General features: G+C 45.8%; 1 protein-coding gene across 1 annotated transcript in view; it reads right to left on the reverse strand.

Annotated features, from left to right (window-relative positions):
- Window positions 1–20,901, reverse strand: part of LOC143785250 (transmembrane protease serine 9-like) — a 47,944-nt gene extending 27,043 nt beyond the window's left edge. Inside the window, exons 1-5 of the mRNA XM_077273976.1 lie at window positions 20,734–20,901; window positions 15,193–15,397; window positions 14,191–14,462; window positions 12,389–12,558; window positions 10,036–10,311 (exon numbers count right to left, since the gene is read on the reverse strand). Coding sequence (XP_077130091.1) covers window positions 10,036–10,311; window positions 12,389–12,558; window positions 14,191–14,462; window positions 15,193–15,397; window positions 20,734–20,776 — 966 coding nt within the window. The 5' untranslated portion in view covers window positions 20,777–20,901. The remainder of the gene's footprint in view (window positions 1–10,035; window positions 10,312–12,388; window positions 12,559–14,190; window positions 14,463–15,192; window positions 15,398–20,733) is intronic.
- Between the last annotated feature and the right edge of the window lie 289 nt (window positions 20,902–21,190).

Below are 21,190 nucleotides of genomic sequence, written 5' to 3' on the forward strand. Positions count from 1 at the left end.
ATTCTCTGGTCGGAGTGTAAATCGCGGTACCATTCTCTGGTCGGAGTGTAAATCGCGGTACAATTCTCTGGTCGGAGTGTAAATCGCGGTACAATTCTCTGGTCGGAGTGTAAATCGAGTTACAATTCTCTGGTAGGAGTGTAAATCGCGGTACAATTCTCTGGTCGGAGTGTAAATCGCGGTACCATTCTCTGGTCGGAGTGTAAATCGCGGTACAATTCTCTGGTCGGAGTGTAAATCGCGGTACAATTCTCTGGTAGGAGTGTAAATCGCGGTACAATTCTCTGGTCAGAGTGTAAATCGCGGTACAATTCTCTGGTCGGAGTGTAAATCGTGGTACAATTCTCTGGTCGGAGTGTAAATCGCGGTACAATTCTCTGGTCAGAGTGTAAATCGCGGTACAATTCTCTGGTCGGAGTGTAAATCGCGGTACAATTCTCTGGTCGGAGTGTAAATCGAGTTACAATTCTCTGGTAGGAGTGTAAATCGCGGTACAATTCTCTGGTCAGAGTGTAAATCGCGGTACAATTCTCTGGTCGGAGTGTAAATCGAGTTACAATTCTCTGGTAGGAGTGTAAATCGCGGTACAATTCTCTGGTCGGATTGTAAATCCCGGTACAATTCTCTGGTCGGAGTGTAAATTGCTGTACAATTCTCTGGTCGGAGGGTAAATCACGGTACAATTCTCTGGTAGGAGTGTAAATCGCGGTACAATTCTCTGGTCAGAGTGTAAATCGCGGTACAATTCTCTGGTCGGATTGTAAAACGTGGTACAATTCTCTGGTCGGAGGTTAAATCGCGGTACAATTCTCTGGTCGGAGTGTAAATCGAGTAACAATTCTCTGGTAGGAGTGTAAATCGCGGTACAATTCTCTGGTCGGAGTGTAAATCGCGGTACAATTCTCTGGTCGGAGTGTAAATCGAGTTACAATTCTCTGGTAGGAGTGTAAATCGCAGTACAATTCTCTTGTCGGATTGTAAATCGCGGTACAATTCTCTGGTCGGAGTGTAAATCGAGTTACAATTCGCTGGTAGGAGTGTAAATCGCGGTACAATTCTCTGGTCGGAGTGTAAATCGCGGTATCATTCTCTGGTCGGAGTGTAAATCGCGGTACAATTCTCTGGTCGGAGTGTAAATCGCGGTACAATTCTCTGGTCGGAGTGTAAATCGAGTTACAATTCTCTGGTAGGAGTGTAAATCGCGGTACAATTCTCTGGTCGGAGTGTAAATCGCGGTACCATTCTCTGGTCGGAGTGTAAATCGCGGTACAATTCTCTGGTCGGAGTGTAAATCGCGGTACAATTCTCTGGTAGGAGTGTAAATCGCGGTACAATTCTCTGGTCAGAGTGTAAATCGCGGTACAATTCTCTGGTAGGAGTGTAAATCGAGTTACAATTCTCTGGTCGGAGTGTAAATCGCGGTACAATTCTCTGGTCGGAGTGTAAATCGCGGTACAATTCTCTGGTCGGAGGGTAAATCGCGGTACAATTCTCTGGTCGGAGTGTAAATCGCGGTACAATTCTCTGGTCGGAGTATAAATCCCGGTACAATTCTCTGGTCGGAGTGTAAATCGAGTTACAATTCTCTGGTCGGAGTGTAAATCGCGGTACAATTCTCTGGTCGGAGTGTAAATCGCGGTACAATTCTCTGGTCGGAGTATAAATCCCGGTACAATTCTCTGGTCGGAGTGTAAATCGCGGTACAATTCTCTGGTCGGAGTGTAAATCGCGGTACAATTCTCTGGTCGGAGTGTAAATCGCGGTACAATTCTCTGGTCGGAGTGTAAATCGCGGTACAATTCTCTGGTCGGAGTGTAAATCGAGTTACAATTCACTGGTAGGAGTGTAAATCGCGGTACAATTCTCTGGTCGGAGTGTAAATCGCGGTACCATTCTCTGGTCGGAGTGTAAATCGCGGTACAATTCTCTGGTCGGAGTGTAAATCGAGTTACAATTCTCTGGTAGGAGTGTAAATCGCGGTACAATTCTCTGGTCGGAGTGTAAATCGCGGTACCATTCTCTGGTCGGAGTGTAAATCGCGGTACAATTCTCTGGTCGGAGTGTAAATCGCGGTACAATTCTCTGGTCGGAGTGTAAATCGAGTTACAATTCTCTGGTAGGAGTGTAAATCGCGGTACAATTCTCTGGTCGGAGTGTAAATCGCGGTACCATTCTCTGGTCGGAGTGTAAATCGCGGTACAATTCTCTGGTCGGAGTGTAAATCGCGGTACAATTCTCTGGTAGGAGTGTAAATCGCGGTACAATTCTCTGGTCAGAGTGTAAATCGCGGTACAATTCTCTGGTCGGAGTGTAAATCGTGGTACAATTCTCTGGTCGGAGTGTAAATCGCGGTACAATTCTCTGGTCAGAGTGTAAATCGCGGTACAATTCTCTGGTCGGAGTGTAAATCGCGGTACAATTCTCTGGTCGGAGTGTAAATTGAGTTACAATTCTCTGGTAGGAGTGTAAATCGCGGTACAATTCTCTGGTCAGAGTGTAAATCGCGGTACAATTCTCTGGTCGGAGTGTAAATCGAGTTACAATTCTCTGGTAGGAGTGTAAATCGCGGTACAATTCTCTGGTCGGATTGTAAATCCCGGTACAATTCTCTGGTCGGAGTGTAAATTGCTGTACAATTCTCTGGTCGGAGGGTAAATCACGGTACAATTCTCTGGTAGGAGTGTAAATCGCGGTACAATTCTCTGGTCAGAGTGTAAATCGCGGTACAATTCTCTGGTCGGATTGTAAAACGTGGTACAATTCTCTGGTCGGAGGTTAAATCGCGGTACAATTCTCTGGTCGGAGTGTAAATCGAGTAACAATTCTCTGGTAGGAGTGTAAATCGCGGTACAATTCTCTGGTCTGAGTGTAAATCGCGGTACAATTCTCTGGTCGGAGTGTAAATCGAGTTACAATTCTCTGGTAGGAGTGTAAATCGCAGTACAATTCTCTTGTCGGATTGTAAATCGCGGTACAATTCTCTGGTCGGAGTGTAAATCGAGTTACAATTCTCTGGTAGGAGTGTAAATCGCGGTACAATTCTCTGGTCGGAGTGTAAATCGCGGTATCATTCTCTGGTCGGAGTGTAAATCGCGGTACAATTCTCTGGTCGGAGTGTAAATCGCGGTACAATTCTCTGGTCGGAGTGTAAATCGAGTTACAATTCTCTGGTAGGAGTGTAAATCGCGGTACAATTCTCTGGTCGGAGTGTAAATCGCGGTACCATTCTCTGGTCGGAGTGTAAATCGCGGTACAATTCTCTGGTCGGAGTGTAAATCGCGGTACAATTCTCTGGTCGGAGTGTAAATCGCGGTACAATTCTCTGGTCGGAGGGTAAATCGCGGTACAATTCTCTGGTCGGAGTGTAAATCGCGGTACAATTCTCTGGTCGGAGTATAAATCCCGGTACAATTCTCTGGTCGGAGTGTAAATCGAGTTACAATTCTCTGGTCGGAGTGTAAATCGCGGTACAATTCTCTGGTCGGAGTGTAAATCGCGGTACAATTCTCTGGTCGGAGTATAAATCCCGGTACAATTCTCTGGTCGGAGTGTAAATCGCGGTACAATTCTCTGGTCGGAGTGTAAATCGCGGTACAATTCTCTGGTCGGAGTGTAAATCGCGGTACAATTCTCTGGTCGGAGTGTAAATCGCGGTACAATTCTCTGGTCGGAGTATAAATCCCGGTACAATTCTCTGGTCGGAGTGTAAATCGCGATACAATTCTCTGGTAGGAGTGTAAATCGCGGTACAATTCTCTGGTCGGAGTATAAATCCCGGTACAATTCTCTGGTCGGAGTGTAAATCGAGTTACAATTCTCTGGTCGGAGTGTAAATCGCGGTACAATTCTCTGGTAGGAGTGTAAATCGCGGTACAATTCTCTGGTCGGAGGGTAAATCGCGGTACAATTCTCTGGTCGGAGTGTAAATCGAGTAACAATTCTCTGGTAGGAGTGTAAATCGCGGTACAATTCTCTGGTCGGAGTGTAAATCGCGGTACAATTCTCTGGTCGGAGTGTAAATCGAGTTACAATTCTCTGGTAGGAGTGTAAATCGCGGTACAATTCTCTTGTCGGAGTGTAAATCGCGGTACAATTCTCTGGTCGGAGTGTAAATCGAGTTACAATTCTCTGGTAGGAGTGTAAATCGCGGTATAATTCTCTGGTCGGAGTGTAAATCGCGGTATCATTCTCTGGTCGGAGTGTAAATCGCGGTACAATTCTCTGGTCGGAGTGTAAATCGCGGTACAATTCTCTGGTCGGAGTGTAAATCGAGTTACAATTCTCTGGTAGGAGTGTAAATTGCGGTACAATTCTCTGGTCGGAGTGTAAATCGCGGTACCATTCTCTGGTCGGAGTGTAAATCGCGGTACAATTCTCTGGTCGGAGTGTAAATCGCGGTACAATTCTCTGGTCAGAGTGTAAATCGCGGTACAATTCTCTGGTCGGAGTGTAAATCGCGGTACAATTCTCTGGTCGGAGTGTAAATCGAGTTACAATTCTCTGGTCGGAGTGTAAATCGCGGTACAATTCTCTGGTCGGAGTGTAAATCGCGGTACAATTCTCTGGTCGGAGGGTAAATCGCGGTACAATTCTCTGGTCGGAGTGTAAATCGCGGTACAATTCTCTGGTCGGAGTATAAATCCCGGTACAATTCTCTGGTCGGAGTGTAAATCGAGTTACAATTCTCTGGTCGGAGTGTAAATCACGGTACAATTCTCTGGTCGGAGTGTAAATCGCGGTACAATTCTCTGGTCGGAGTATAAATCCCGGTACAATTCTCTGGTCGGAGTGTAAATCGCGGTACAATTCTCTGGTCGGAGTGTAAATCGCGGTACAATTCTCTGTTCGGAGTGTAAATCGCGGTACAATTCTCTGGTCGGAGTGTAAATCGCGGTACAATTCTCTGGTCGGAGTATAAATCCCGGTACAATTCTCTGGTCGGAGTGTAAATCGCGATACAATTCTCTGGTAGGAGTGTAAATCGCGGTACAATTCTCTGGTCGGAGTATAAATCCCGGTACAATTCTCTGGTCGGAGTGTAAATCGAGTTACAATTCTCTGGTCGGAGTGTAAATCGCGGTACAATTCTCTGGTAGGAGTGTAAATCGCGGTACAATTCTCTGGTCGGAGGGTAAATCGCGGTACAATTCTCTGGTCGGAGTGTAAATCGAGTAACAATTCTCTGGTAGGAGTGTAAATCGCGGTACAATTCTCTGGTCGGAGTGTAAATCGCGGTACAATTCTCTGGTCGGAGTGTAAATCGAGTTACAATTCTCTGGTAGGAGTGTAAATCGCGGTACAATTCTCTTGTCGGAGTGTAAATCGCGGTACAATTCTCTGGTCGGAGTGTAAATCGAGTTACAATTCTCTGGTAGGAGTGTAAATCGCGGTACAATTCTCTGGTCGGAGTGTAAATCGCGGTATCATTCTCTGGTCGGAGTGTAAATCGCGGTACAATTCTCTGGTCGGAGTGTAAATCGCGGTACAATTCTCTGGTCGGAGTGTAAATCGAGTTACAATTCTCTGGTAGGAGTGTAAATTGCGGTACAATTCTCTGGTCGGAGTGTAAATCGCGGTACCATTCTCTGGTCGGAGTGTAAATCGCGGTACAATTCTCTGGTCGGAGTGTAAATCGCGGTACAATTCTCTGGTCAGAGTGTAAATCGCGGTACAATTCTCTGGTCGGAGTGTAAATCGCGGTACAATTCTCTGGTCGTAGTGTAAATCGCGGTACAATTCTCTGGTCGGAGTGTAAATCGAGTTACAATTCTCTGGTAGGAGTGTAAATCGCGGTACAATTCTCTGGTCAGAGTGTAAATCGCGGTACAATTCTCTGGTCGGAGTGTAAATCGAGTTACAATTCTCTGGTCGGAGTGTAAATCGCGGTACAATTCTCTGGTCGGAGTGTAAATCGCGGTACAATTCTCTGGTCGGAGGGTAAATCGCGGTACAATTCTCTGGTCGGAGTGTAAATCGCGGTACAATTCTCTGGTCGGAGTATAAATCCCGGTACAATTCTCTGGTCGGAGTGTAAATCGAGTTACAATTCTCTGGTCGGAGTGTAAATCGCGGTACAATTCTCTGGTCGGAGTGTAAATCGCGGTACAATTCTCTGGTTGGAGTATAAATCCCGGTACAATTCTCTGGTCGGAGTGTAAATCGCGGTACAATTCTCTGGTCGGAGTGTAAATCGCGGTACAATTCTCTGGTCGGAGTGTAAATCGCGGTACAATTCTCTGGTCGGAGTGTAAATCGCGGTACAATTCTCTGGTCGGAGTATAAATCCCGGTACAATTCTCTGGTCGGAGTGTAAATCGCGATACAATTCTCTGGTAGGAGTGTAAATCGCGGTACAATTCTCTGGTCGGAGTATAAATCCCGGTACAATTCTCTGGTCGGAGTGTAAATCGAGTTACAATTCTCTGGTCGGAGTGTAAATCGCGGTACAATTCTCTGGTAGGAGTGTAAATCCCGGTACAATTCTCTGGTCGGAGTGTAAATTGCTGTACAATTCTCTGGTCGGAGGGTAAATCACGGTACAATTCTCTGGTAGGAGTGTAAATCGCGGTACAATTCTCTGGTCAGAGTGTAAATCGCGGTACAATTCTCTGGTCGGATTGTAAAACGTGGTACAATTCTCTGGTCGGAGGTTAAATCGCGGTACAATTCTCTGGTCGGAGTGTAAATCGAGTAACAATTCTCTGGTAGGAGTGTAAATCGTGGTACAATTCTCTGGTCGGAGTGTAAATCGCGGTACAATTCTCTGGTCGGAGTGTAAATCGCGGTACAATTCTCTGGTCGGAGTGTAAATCGAGTTACAATTCTCTGGTAGGAGTGTAAATCGCGGTACAATTCTCTTGTCGGAGTGTAAATCGCGGTACAATTCTCTGGTCGGAGTGTAAATCGAGTTACAATTCTCTGGTAGGAGTGTAAATCGCGGTACAATTCTCTGGTCGGAGTGTAAATCGCGGTACCATTCTCTGGTCGGAGTGTAAATCGCGGTGCAATTCTCTGGTCGGAGTGTAAATCGCGGTACAATTCTCTGGTCGGAGTGTAAATCGAGTTACAATTCTCTGGTAGGAGTGTAAATCGCGGTACAATTCTCTGGTCGGAGTGTAAATCGCGGTACCATTCTCTGGTCGGAGTGTAAATCGCGGTACAATTCTCTGGTCGGAGTGTAAATCGCGGTACAATTCTCTGGTAGGAGTGTAAATCACGGTACAATTCTCTGGTCAGAGTGTAAATCGCGGTACAATTCTCTGGTCGGAGTGTAAATCGTGGTACAATTCTCTGGTCGGAGTGTAAATCGCGGTACAATTCTCTGGTCAGAGTGTAAATCGCGGTACAATTCTCTGGTCGGAGTGTAAATCGCGGTACAATTCTCTGGTCGGAGTGTAAATCGAGTTACAATTCTCTGGTAGGAGTGTAAATCGCGGTACAATTCTCTGGTCAGAGTGTAAATCGCGGTACAATTCTCTGGTCGGAGTGTAAATCGAGTTACAATTCTCTGGTAGGAGTGTAAATCGCGGTACAATTCTCTGGTCGGATTGTAAATCCCGGTACAATTCTCTGGTCGGAGTGTAAATTGCTGTACAATTCTCTGGTCGGAGGGTAAATCACAGTACAATTCTCTGGTAGGAGTGTAAATCGCGGTACAATTCTCTGGTCAGAGTGTAAATCGCGGTACAATTCTCTGGTCGGATTGTAAAACGTGGTACAATTCTCTGGTCGGAGGTTAAATCGCGGTACAATTCTCTGGTCGGAGTGTAAATCGAGTAACAATTCTCTGGTAGGAGTGTAAATCGCGGTACAATTCTCTGGTCGGAGTGTAAATCGCGGTACAATTCTCTGGTCGGAGTGTAAATCGAGTTACAATTCTCTGGTAGGAGTGTAAATCGCGGTACAATTCTCTTGTCGGAGTGTAAATCGCGGTACAATTCTCTGGTCGGAGTGTAAATCGAGTTACAATTCTCTGGTAGGAGTGTAAATCGCGGTACAATTCTCTGGTCGGAGTGTAAATCGCGGTATCATTCTCTGGTCGGAGTGTAAATCGCGGTACAATTCTCTGGTCGGAGTGTAAATCGCGGTACAATTCTCTGGTCGGAGTGTAAATCGAGTTACAATTCTCTGGTAGGAGTGTAAATCGCGGTACAATTCTCTGGTCGGAGTGTAAATCGCGGTACCATTCTCTGGTCGGAGTGTAAATCGCGGTACAATTCTCTGGTCGGAGTGTAAATCGCGGTACAATTCTCTGGTAGGAGTGTAAATCGCGGTACAATTCTCTGGTCAGAGTGTAAATCGCGGTACAATTCTCTGGTCGGAGTGTAAATCGCGGTACAATTCTCTGGTCGGAGTGTAAATCGCGGTACAATTCTCTGGTCGGAGTGTAAATCGAGTTACAATTCTCTGGTGGGAGTGTAAATCGCGGTACAATTCTCTGGTCAGAGTGTAAATCGCGGTACAATTCTCTGGTCGGAGTGTAAATCGAGTTACAATTCTCTGGCCGGAGTGTAAATCGCGGTACAATTCTCTGGTCGGAGTGTAAATCGCGGTACAATTCTCTGGTCGGAGGGTAAATCGCGGTACAATTCTCTGGTCGGAGTGTAAATCGCGGTACAATTCTCTGGTCGGAGTATAAATCCCGGTACAATTCTCTGGTCGGAGTGTAAATCGAGTTACAATTCTCTGGTCGGAGTGTAAATCGCGGTACAATTCTCTGGTCGGAGTGTAAATCGCGGTACAATTCTCTGGTCGGAGTATAAATCCCGGTACAATTCTCTGGTCGGAGTGTAAATCGCGGTACAATTCTCTGGTCGGAGTGTAAATCGCGGTACAATTCTCTGGTCGGAGTGTAAATCGCGGTACAATTCTCTGGTCGGAGTGTAAATCGCGGTACAATTCTCTGGTCGGAGTATAAATCCCGGTACAATTCTCTGGTCGGAGTGTAAATCGCGATACAATTCTCTGGTCGGAGTGTAAATCCCGGTACAATTCTCTGGTCGGAGTGTAAATCCTGGTACAATTCTCTGGTCGGAGTGTAAATCGCGGTACAATTCTCTGGTCGGAGTATAAATCCCGGTACAATTCTCTGGTCGGAGTGTAAATCGAGTTACAATTCTCTGGTCGGAGTGTAAATCGCGGTACAATTCTCTGGTAGGAGTGTAAATCGCGGTACAATTCTCTGGTCGGAGTATAAATCCCGGTACAATTCTCTGGTCGGAGTGTAAATCGAGTTACAATTCTCTGGTCGGAGTGTAAATCGCGGTACAGTTCTCTGGTCGGAGTGTAAATCGCGGTACAATTCTCTGGTCGGAGTATAAATCCCGGTACAATTCTCTGGTCGGAGTGTAAATCGCGGTACAATTCTCTGGTCGGAGTGTAAATCGCGGTACAATTCTCTGGTCGGAGTGTAAATCGCGGTACAATTCTCTGGTCGGAGTGTAAATCGCGGTACAATTCTCTGGTCGGAGTATAAATCCCGGTACAATTCTCTGGTCGGAGTGTAAATCGCGGTACAATTCTCTGGTCGGAGTGTAAATCGCGGTACAATTCTCTGGTCGGAGTGTAAATCGCGGTACAATTCTCTGGTCGGAGTATAAATCCCGGTACAATTCTCTGGTCGGAGTGTAAATCGCGGTACAATTCTCTGGTCGGAGTGTAAATCCCGGTACAATTCTCTGGTCGGAGGGTAAATCCCGGTACAATTCTCTGGTCGGAGTGTAAATCGCGGTACAATTCTCTGGTCGGAGTGTAAATCCCGGTACAATTCTCTGGTCGGAGTGTAAATCCCAGTACAATTCTCTGGTCGCAGAGACGTCCACTGTACACACAATGTCTCGGGACTAAATCTCATCCATTCAATGCCTGATTTCTGGCAGAACAGTGAGAAATTCGTCATTGTTTTCATGAATCAGAAATGTAACACTTTCTTTTTTTCTGTTGTTCTTGTGTTTATTTTTATGTGAGAAATATATTGCACTTTTAACATTTTCCATCCAAACGCCTGATGATAAAAGAAATCAGGATTTGTTCTTAAAGACGAGCTGATAGTAAGACTGTGACAATGAGGAGTGTCAAAAAATAGCAAGCCGCGTTCATGTTCCCTCTGCATTTCTGGGAAGGTTGTGGGATATCGGTCACATTATGGAAGCTCAGCTCTGGTATGTGAGACTGGATCCAGGACTGGTAGGCGGTTACCAGGGTGTAGACCCCGGGGCGGTTGGGTAAAGCACATCCAGCTCCCCAGCTAACAACACCAGGCTGGTACCAGACACCATTCACCTTACACACGAGAGGTCCCCCGGAGTCTCCCTGAAAGACAATACCCAGATACTTAATGCACAATAGGTTCTGAGATCTTAGACTTGTAGGAACATTATAGAGTTTGGCTGAGAGTCAGTGGGTCCAAAGGGTTCATGAAAATCAGCAAAGATCAAGCCCAAGAGAAAAAGAAGAGTTTGTCTTCACTTTCACAGCTCAGAGGAGATTTAAGGCCCCGTCTCACTAAGCGATTTACCAACGATCAGGACCAGCGATACGACCTGGCCGTGATCGTTGGTAAGTCGCTGTGTGGTCGCTGGGGAGCTGTCACACAGACAGCTCTCCAGCGACCAACGATCAGGGGAACGACTTCGGCATCGTTGAAACTGTCTTCAACGATGCCGAAGTCCCCCTGCAGCACCCGGGTAACCAGGGTAAACATCGGGTTACTAAGCGCAGGGCCGCGCTTAGTAACCCGATGTTTACCCTGGTTACCAAAAAAAACAAACAGTACATACTCGCCTTTCGGTGTCCAGGTCCCCTGCCGTCTGCTTCCTGCTCTGACTGAGATCCGGCCGTACAGTGAGAGCAGAGCGCAGCGGTGACGTCACCGCTGTGCTCTCACTTCTCACTGTACGGCCGGCAGTCAGTGAGAGCAGGAAGCAGACGGCAAGGGACCTGGACACCGAAAGGCGAGTATGTACTGTTTGTTTTTTTTTACATTTACGCTGGTAACCAGGGTAAACATCGGGTTACTAAGCGCGGCCCTGCGCTTAGTAACCCGATGTTTACCCTGGTTACCAGTGAAGACATCGCTGGATCGGTGTCACACACACCGATTCAGCGATGTCAGCGGGGCCTCAACGACCAAAAAAAGGTCCAGGCCATTCCGACACGACCAGCGATCTCGCAGCAGGGGCCTGATCGCTGGTACGTGTCACACATAGCGAGATCGCTATGGAGGTCGCTGTTGCGTCACAAAACTTGTGACTCAGCAGCGATCTCGCTAGCGATCTCGCTATGTGAGACGGGGCCTTAAGACTCTTGGACTTGTATAGACTGATAGAAAACCAGAAATGTCCCAAAACAAACAAATGTGACATGTGGCTGTAGACCGGTTACCAGATTCAAGACGTAGATAGGGACAAGGCGGAAGCAACCAACCTAACAGTGTGTTCTCCTTAATGCAGATATAAGGGGTAGTTTTGAACAGGAAGTAAACCGTGTGAGAACAGAATATGTCAGAACACAGTATCAGCAAAGGTGACAACAAACACAAAAGAACTGGTACAGCCGAATTCCTCTTTCCTATCTGATTCCCGGTGAGTGTAGGGGTAAAGGTGTAATTGATGTGTTTCTATACAAGTTATAGGCTCTCACCGGGTTTTCCCACTATGCCGCAAGTCTAGCAAAGTCTATTAAAGCTTTCTGGGCCTTCCTCACACTGGCCAGTCCCATTCCCATACACTGCACTGCCCCAGATTGTACCCTGTACCATGCGTTAGTGCAGGAAGAAACGGCCCGACTCACTCGTTCCTCCCAGTCACCGCAGTGGACTTCAACTTCTGGATTGGAGTCCACACTCGGTCTTAGGTGCTTGATCTGCGATGGTCGTCTGTAGAGTTAGGATGGATGAGGGTTGGGTCTTGGGTTTCGACAGACACATGCAGGTCTTGACCGGCGCATGACTAGGCCTCAGGTTTTGACAGGTGTAGTCTGGCTCACAGGTCTCGACCATTGTTGTCTGGGTCCCGCTCACTGGAGCACAATGCCCCTGGGGCCGAACTGGTGACTCTGCCATGGCGTCTATCAGCACATGTCCTGCTGGTCTCACTTATTGGCACCAAACTGACCCCCACCTTGTCACTCCAACCTTTTCTATCAGAGAGCTGCATCACAGATGTAGCGCCACCATACGGACAATAAAGACACTTGGAGTATACCCTTTTTGCTCTGAAAAACTAACTGAGAAGCAAAACTTGGGAACCATATGACTTGATGAGAAATGGCTTTTTTAAACCCAACAACCCCATTAACTGTATCATTCTTAAAACATTAACAAGGCATTGAGTTAGATCAAGGGTGACCGAACTTTTACACAACATTGTAAGAGTCAACACTCCCTCACCTGGCAGGAGTCTTTCCCTCCTTTTGAATATCCGGCACATATCATGGTGTCATACACTAAGGTAACAGAGCTGCTGGTCTGTGAGTCTATGTGATACAGTGCGTCACACGTCTTGTAGTCGATCAGCGGTATCATCACCTTCTGAAGAGTCAACGGGGACGGCAGATTTACTAAGAAAAGAAGGAAACACATTAAGTGTCACATGGACTTCTCGGCTACTTCAAGGTCATGTAGGATGGGGCCCATGTGTAGAACCTCAATCGTAGCTGGAGCATCCATCAAAATCTTACCAATCTCTTGGCCATATAGCTTTTGGGATCATAGGTTCTGTATGGTCAATAGAAGTAAGGATTAGTACAAGTTAAGAAAAATAACTAAGTAGAAGATTACCGAGTCTCCACCTCCCATAATGTAAAATATCGTTCAGTTCTTCCCTTCACCATTTCTTTATTTTCTGTTGTTTCTCTTCCGTTTCTTGATTTAATATTTTTTGGACAGAATTGATCATTACAAAATAAGATATTTCTAAAAAAAGTCTTCAAGAAACTTCTTACAAAATCAAAAGCTTGAAATTGAAATGAACAAGTACGAAGCAGATAATGCTAGCTATTGTAAGGATGTGGACTGAACTGTCACGCTATGACATAGAGTGTGATAAGTGTTGAAGTGTAATACGCGTAATGTATTGTAATGCTGGATGTGATAGATAAAGGTATACGATAAGTAATGCAGTGCATAGTGTGTAGTGTAATGAAGTTCTGCCCAGCAACAGACAGCAGGGTCAGAAGTAGTTAAGTGTTAGGACTAGCCCACAGTGGGATGGCTTGGCTTAGTCATAGGGACAGCACTGTGCTTCCTGGATAGAGGTAGTTAGGAGTTGGAGAGCAACAAATGTGCAGTGCTGCCAAGGGGTGAACTACAGCCAGAGGAGACTGGAGCGAAGAATAGCGAGATCCTGAGGAGAGTGACTGACGAGTCTGAGTGACCCTTGTGAAGATGTTAGCGGATGAGATGCCGAGTCACAGGATACCCGAGAGCTTGGTAGTGCCGGATGTGATAGGATGCGGAACTGCTGAGCGAGTAGAAAGAACTCGCTGTGTAGAACTGTGGCCTAGAAGCTGGGTTGCGGCAACATAGAGACCAGACAGATAAGCTGCAGAGCCCTGGAGTAGCCTACAGAGGAAGGACGCAGTGGGAATGAAAAGACGTCTCATTTTGACGGAAACATGCTTAAGACTGTAAACCTGTTATCCCTTGTACATAACCGTTATCTAGCTCAGTAAAGTCCCCATGTTTGAATGGAAGTCTCCTTTATTACTCCTTAGACCCCAGTCCAGAGCCTCTCACCTAGCCAAATCAGTTCTCATGCTTCGCACTGACGAGGGCCAACAGCCCAAAACACCGTGTCTGCGAATTGAGATACTGATTTGGCTTTTATCGTAAGTCATATTGCACGACTCGTTAAAGGGTTGATTGTGACTTGTAGGATCGCTACTTCCAACCGGTGGCGCTATAGAGTTAAGTTCTCTTTTTCTCAGAAGAGGCAATTTGCATTATTAATCTGTGGAATTCAGGATCCTGGCCAGCAAACACCATCGTCTAAAAGCGGCCTGTACGGGTGCACACTAACACCAACACCCAACACTTTCATGTACTGCGCCGGGGCGGGATAGGAGAAGACGAGTTCCTCATCCGCTGCTACCGCCCCGCTCCGCACTACACTATCACAGCTATAAAATCCCAACAAAGTCAAACGGTCACCATCATCTTGAACATTAGAGTAATTTAGAAGTGTCCCTCACCTCCCGATGCAGTGTCTCCCCAGCCAGTGACCCAACAGTCCATGCCACAGGGGAAGGTGACGGAGGCGGCGGGCAGGCAGATGGGCTGGATATACGTGGTGTCCTTGACCGGACTGTCGAGCTTTAGTAACGCGATGTCCCAGTTGTGCTGCCAATTTTGATACTGGGGATGGATTAGAGCAAACACCAGACCACGGACGGCTTCATTAGGATTGTCAAGTTCAAGCTTGTAGGCTCCTAACACGACATAATAATTTCTAATGGAGGCATCACTGCGGAGCAGAGAAAATGATCAGATGTTATGAAGTCATGAAAACATACAACACCTGTCGACCATCATCACTAGACAAGACGCAACTGCACAATTATCATCTCATCTATTTTTCCACAAGTATAAGGTTTGGAGGTGCAGATATGACCTTCTTTAGTCTTGACCCAAGATGAGTATCGTGAGATGAGCAGCTTTAAAAAATAATATTATATGGAATTTACATAATGAGAAATTGAAGTCCTTATCAAAATCTGTGGAAAATTTAAGGTTGACATATCTGACTGTGAAAGAGGTGGTTGAGGAATGAGGGATAGGCCGTCACTAGAAATCGTGGGGGTCCGTCACCCGGCAACCCTTCAGGTCAGCGGACAACGACTCGAATCAGCGTCTGGAACTAAGTGAGCACATTCGATAGAAAAATAAGATGGCTATCAGTTTCAGAAAACTGAGACAAAACACATTTTTAAAAATGAAGAATATGATCTAAAATATAAAAAACTACAACTCGTCATATAAAAAACAAAGTTTCACACGGAGATTGTGATGACAAAAATTAAAAATGCTCAGACACTTGGAAGAAGGGAAAAAACTAAAGTTTCACATTAGAAACATTTTTCTTGGTTGTTGGGGGAGGGGTGTCAGGCACATATCGGGGTTCCTATCCTTTATACAGACATATATCACCCAGCACATGACGGCGGTCTACTGAGATAGATGAACCCAGAACTTACTCATCAAAGCAGTGGGCAGCGGTCAGCACCCACTGGGATGTGATCAATGAGCCTCCACATGCATGGTAGTAGCTGCTTCGTACTCTATACAGCAGACTGACTTGCCACGGCCATTCTCCATCCAGAGCATCTGTGCCACCAACTACGCGGCCGGTGACCTCCGGGGATCCACAGACCGAGCCGCCATCTGCAGAGCTGGGGATAGCTGGAAGGAAAGACTCATACAAGTCAATAGTGTCCATGCCCAGGCTCCAGCGTTATTACTATAGACTCATCTCTCCTATCCTCTTAATTACCAATTCTCACGAGACATCCAGAGCGCACTGTGAGGAGCTGGCCTTGTTCTAAAGACTGTTGGACCAATGGATGTAGAGCGGAGTCCACGGCTCTAAGGGATGCAGACTTTTTCCAGCAAATAGTGATTTGCTTGCTAATCAGTTCAGCCTCAGGAATCAATGTTTTCATTCAATGATAGTAAGCAGAGGAAAATGTGCAGGCTGGATATTATGCACACATAAGGCCAGACCCAAGATTGGTCATCAAGGAAATAAATTAATCCATTACTTTCATTGGTGTCTCAGGGGCCTCAAGACATTGTTCTCCCAGCCACTAGTCACATTGTGTGGATGGGGAAAGTAGACCCAGCAGAGTCGCCACTACAGAAGGTCTCACATCTCGTCCCAGGTGATGAGTTCGCCCTGAGGAAATTACCTCCATCAATGCACAGCTATCTTTGGGGGAGGGTGTGAACACTTCTACCCATTCAGGGGGGTGATCCCAGGGAGGGAGAACAGTAAGTCACATGTTCAGTGAGGTGGTTGGGGCATGAATCTATTGCTGAGGTCCTGGTGCCCATGGATGGATGGCCTATGGAGTTTGGAGATCGGTTGCCGGCTGGGCTGGATACACGTTTATAGTTGTGGGATCTGTCGTCTGGATTTGAGGAACTTTCCTAAGGACTGTTGCTGCTGAATACGTGTGCTATGATTGTGTTACCTGTCATCTGGAGGAGCCTGGACTGTGACTACAGATTATGCTGGCAGGAGATACGAAATCTGTGGCCCAACCAAAAGTTGGGAGACGGTGAATATTGCCTGGTACCTGGGCAGTGGACCTATCAGCCCTCAGGAGGCGATCTTGTGTATTGAGGACATTGTATTTTGACCATCAATCCAGAGTTGTTGTAAAACCATGGATATAAGGAAAAGTAGTTGCATTGTTAACCTGCCTAGGTGATTATTACAACCCCCAACCTCAGATATCTTCACAGTCACAAAGTAAGGAAAGATCTCTTGGACTCGCAAAAGAATCCTCAAATTCTTATGTCCGTGGTGACCGAGGTGTTGAGGGACACAGCTATAGTCAGATTCTGGTGACAGTCACCCAAATGCTTGTATTTCCTCAGGTCTAAGGGGTAAGGTTTCTCCTTGTGGAGAGTGACACACCAGCTCTGGCTTGTCACAATCAACCCTTTAACGAGTCGTCTAATATGACTTAGGATAAACACCAAATCAGAATCTCAGTTCGCAGACACGGTGTTTCGGGCTGTTGGCCCTCGTCAGTGCGAAGCATGAGAACTGATTTGGCTAGGTGAGAGGCTCTGGACTGGGGTCTAAGGGGTAACGTTTCTCCTTGTGGAGAGTGACACACCAGCTCTAAACACCGTGTCTGCGAATTGAGATACTGATTTGGCTTTTATCCAGAGTCATATTGCACGACTCGTTAAAGGGTTAATTGTGACTTGAAGGACCGCTACTTCCAACAGGTGGCGCTATAGAGTTCAAGTCCTCTTTTTCTCTGAAGAGGCAATTTGCATATTGTATTTCCTCAGTATTTGAGGCCATTGTTGACCGCTATCGACACGTGAAGGCACAGCAACTGTTTATCAGGGTAAAACCAAATTTATCTAAGGAACGTAGCTGCTTTGTCAAACAGTGGAACTTAAGCATGAATGGAAGCTTCTACTTTTGTTTGTATGGGCAGCCTCGCCAAGGGCAGAACCTGAGTGCCCTGTTGTGGTTCCCATTACGATGAAGTAATCTGAACCAAAAGAATCTGCGACATATCTTGACATATATAATATCCGAACGTGGACACATTGGGTATTTCGAGAAATCATGATCCCATTGAGATTTAATATAAGGAACTCCTAAATAATACATGATACCTACCAGACAGCACAAACCATCCTTCTGTGATTGGTCCTATTCCATGTGATCTTCTCGCTCACAAATCTTATCTACCGATATGGCTCATTAGCAGGCACGTTTCGGGACACTATTCCTTTCTCAGGGCCATGTATCTCAGGGTGCAACACGTCCCCATAATTTATATAAAGTAGACCGGATTCTCAGCACATAAACCCTGGGCGGCACTGAAAACCCGTGTGGATGCTTACTACAGCAAACAATGTTACAAAATATATAATTATCAGTGCAATTAAATAAATTAATAAATATTAATTAATTACTCTGCTAATTATACACTTTTAATATATTTTGTTACATGATTTATTTTTTGTTATAGTAAGCATCCACCTGGGTTTTTTTTTACAACCACAGTCTGAATGAGTTGTGGCACTGATACACTTCCTATACATATCTTATTGTATTCATTTTTGTTTTACCATTTTTTAAATATTTTTTTATCTATTGTTTCATATTTTTATGTTATTTTTATACATTTTTTTATATATATTTTTATATTTATATCTAGCTTTTTCTATATTTCCTAAGGTTATAATTCCTGGCTGTATAATTTCTCTATATTCACTATTTATAATTATTTACAATATATATTCTTCTATTACTAATGTGCCGCTGGAGTTTTGGTGCTGGCCTCCTGTATTCTCCTGTGCTTACATTGCGTGGTTGTGGTCATTTGATATCATTTATATCAATAAAGTAATAGATATTTTACCAACACTTTGAGAGTCGGCATTGTGTTTTTGATCTTTGATGACCTCTCTTAAAATCTCTAACCAAAGTGTGAACAAAACATTAGAGGAAAGAGAAGGAAACTGAGAGAAGAGACAATAGTTTGAGAAGAGACGATTGGAAGACTTAAAAAAGAGAAGAGGAAACTGAGAGAAGAGACAATGGTGGAGAGACAATCAGAATAAGAATGTGAAGCCTTAGAGAAGAGAGAAGACTGAGTGAGAGACAATCATAGAAAGATGGTAGAACCATAGAGAAGAGAAGGAAACTGAAAGAAGAGACAATGGTGGGGAGACAATCATAATAAGAATGTGAAGCCTTAGAGAAGAGAAAAGACTGAATGAGAGACAATCAAAAGATGATGGTAGAACCATAGAGAAGAGAAGAAAACTGAGAGAAGAGACAATGGTGAGGAGACAATCAGAATAAGAATGTGAAGCCTTAGAGAAGAGAAAAGTCTTGGTGAGAGACAATCAGAAGAAGATGGTAGAACCATAGAGAAGAGAAGGAAAATTTGAGAAGAGACAATGGTGGGGAGACAATCAGAATTAGAACATAAAGCCATAGAGAAGTGAAAAGGCTGGGTGTGAGACAATCAGAAGAAGATTGTAGAACCATAAAGAAAAGAAGGAAACTGAGAGAAGAGACAATGGTGGGGAGACAAGCAGAATAAGAATGTTAAGCCTAAGGGTACCGTCACACAGTGCCATTTTCATCGCTACAACGGCACGATCCGTGACGTCGCAGCGTCGTATGATTATCGCTCCAGCGTCGTAGACTACGGTCACACTTTGCAATCACGGCACTGGAGCGATGCCGAAGTCCCCGGGTAACCAGGGTAAACATCGGGTTACTAAGCGCAGGGCCGCGCTTAGTAACCCGATGTTTACCCTGGTTACCAGCGTAAACGTAAAAAAAACAAACAGTACATACTCACATTCCGGTGTCTGTCCCCGGTGTATCAGCTTCTCTGCACTGTGTAAGCACCATAGCCGGAAAGCAGAGCGGTGACGTCACCGCTGTGCTCGCTTTCTGGCCGGCAGGCGCTCACAGTGCAGAGAAGCTGAGACGCCGGGGGACAGACACCGGAATGTGAGTATGTACTGTTTGTTTTTTTTACGTTTACGCTGGTAACCACGGTAAACATCGGGTTACTAAGCGCGGCCCTGCGCTTAGTTACCCGATGTTTACCCTGGTTACAAGCGAACACATCGCTGGATCGGTGTCACACACAACAATCCAGCGATGTCAGCGGGAGATCAAGCGACGAAAGAAAGTTCCAAACGATCTGCTACGACGTACGATTCTCAGCGGGGTCCCTGATCGCTGCTGCGTGTCAGACACTGCGATATCGTAACGATATCGCTAGAACGTCACGAATCGTACCGTCGTAGCGATCAAAATGGTACTGTGTGACGGTACCCTTAGAGAAGAGAAAAGACTGGATGAGAGACAATCAGAATAAGATGGTAGAACCATAGAGAAGAGAAAGAAACTGAGAGACGATACAATAGTGGGGAGACAATCAGAATAAGAATGTGAAGCCTTAGAGAAGAGAGAAGACTGGGTGAGAGACAATCATAGAAAGATGGTAGAACCATAGAGAAGAGAAGTAAACTGAGATAAGAGACAATGGTGGGGTGACAGACAATCAGGAGATGCTGGAATAGCCGTTTTCTGCAGTCCCATGTAAAGGCCCCGTCTCACTAAGCGATTTACCAACGATCACGACCAGCGATATGACCTGGCCGTGATCGTTGGTAAGTCGCTGTGTGGTCGCTGGGGAGCTGTCACACAGACAGCTCTCTCCAGCGACCAACGATCAGGGGAACGACTTCGGCATCGTTGAAACTGTCTTCAACGATGCCGAAGTCCCCCTGCAGCACCCGGGTAACCAGGGTAAACATCGGGTTACTAAGCGCAGGGCCGCGCTTAGTAACCCGATGTTTACCCTGGTTACCAAAAAAAACAAACAGTACATACTCGCCTTTCGGTGTCCAGGTCCCTTGCCGTCTGCTTCCTGCTCTGACTGAGCCGCCGTACACTGAGAGCAGAGCGCAGCGGTGACGTCACTGCTGTGCTCTCACTTCTCACTGTACGGCCGGCAGTCAGTGAGAGCAGGAAGCAGACGGCAAGGGACCTGACGGACATCAGAAGGCGAGTATGTACTGTTTGTTTTTTTTTACATTTACGCTGGTAACCAGGGTAAACATCGGGTTACTAAGCGCGGCCCTGCGCTTAGTAACCCGATGTTTACCCTGGTTACCAGTGAAGACATCGCTGGATCGGTGTCACACACACCGATTCAGCAATGTCAGCGGGGCCTCAACGACCAAAAAAAGGTCCAGGCCATTCCGACACGACCAGCGATCTCGCAGCAGGGGCCTGATCGCTGGTACGTGTCACACATAGCGAGATCGCTATGGAGGTCGCTGTTGCGTCACAAAACTTGTGACTCAGCAGCGATCTCGCTAGCGATCTCGCTATGTGAGACGGGGCCTTAACACCCCAGATTCTGACAGTGGTACATCTCACAGATAAAAGTTGATGTTATCTTCATCCATAAGTAACACCACAGATGCTATAGACATGGCAGGTCCCTTACCGACATGTAGGACTAACAGGACATACAGCAGGTTCTTTTCCATATCTTCGCTCTGTCTTCTCTTCTTGGTGAGCAGATGACTTCTCGCAGCTCATCAGATATTGCAGAATTGGTGAGAAAGGAAATTTCTGACACTGATCTACAAGGAATCATTGATTGTTCTCTTTTTATCACCTCTGTTCAATTTCCTAATAGGATTTGACAACTTGAGTCATTCTCTCCGTCCTTTCTGCAAGTACTGTAAATGAGTAACCTGAGCACAATACCCAAATCTATATTTTAGGCAAAGTCCACTTGTTTGGCCATGATCTGCTCCTGGTAGAATATTAGTTGGTATAGATTTTGATGACATGTTAAAGAATCTATAAAGTATATTAATACAAAGCTGCTTACATTTCCTGCTAGTTTCTGTATTTCACGTTCATTTTATTAAAGTGAAAAGACATACAATCTTCAG

The sequence above is a fragment of the Ranitomeya variabilis genome, chromosome 7 (assembly GCF_051348905.1).
Source record: "Ranitomeya variabilis isolate aRanVar5 chromosome 7, aRanVar5.hap1, whole genome shotgun sequence".
Taxonomy (NCBI): Eukaryota; Metazoa; Chordata; class Amphibia; order Anura; family Dendrobatidae; genus Ranitomeya; species Ranitomeya variabilis.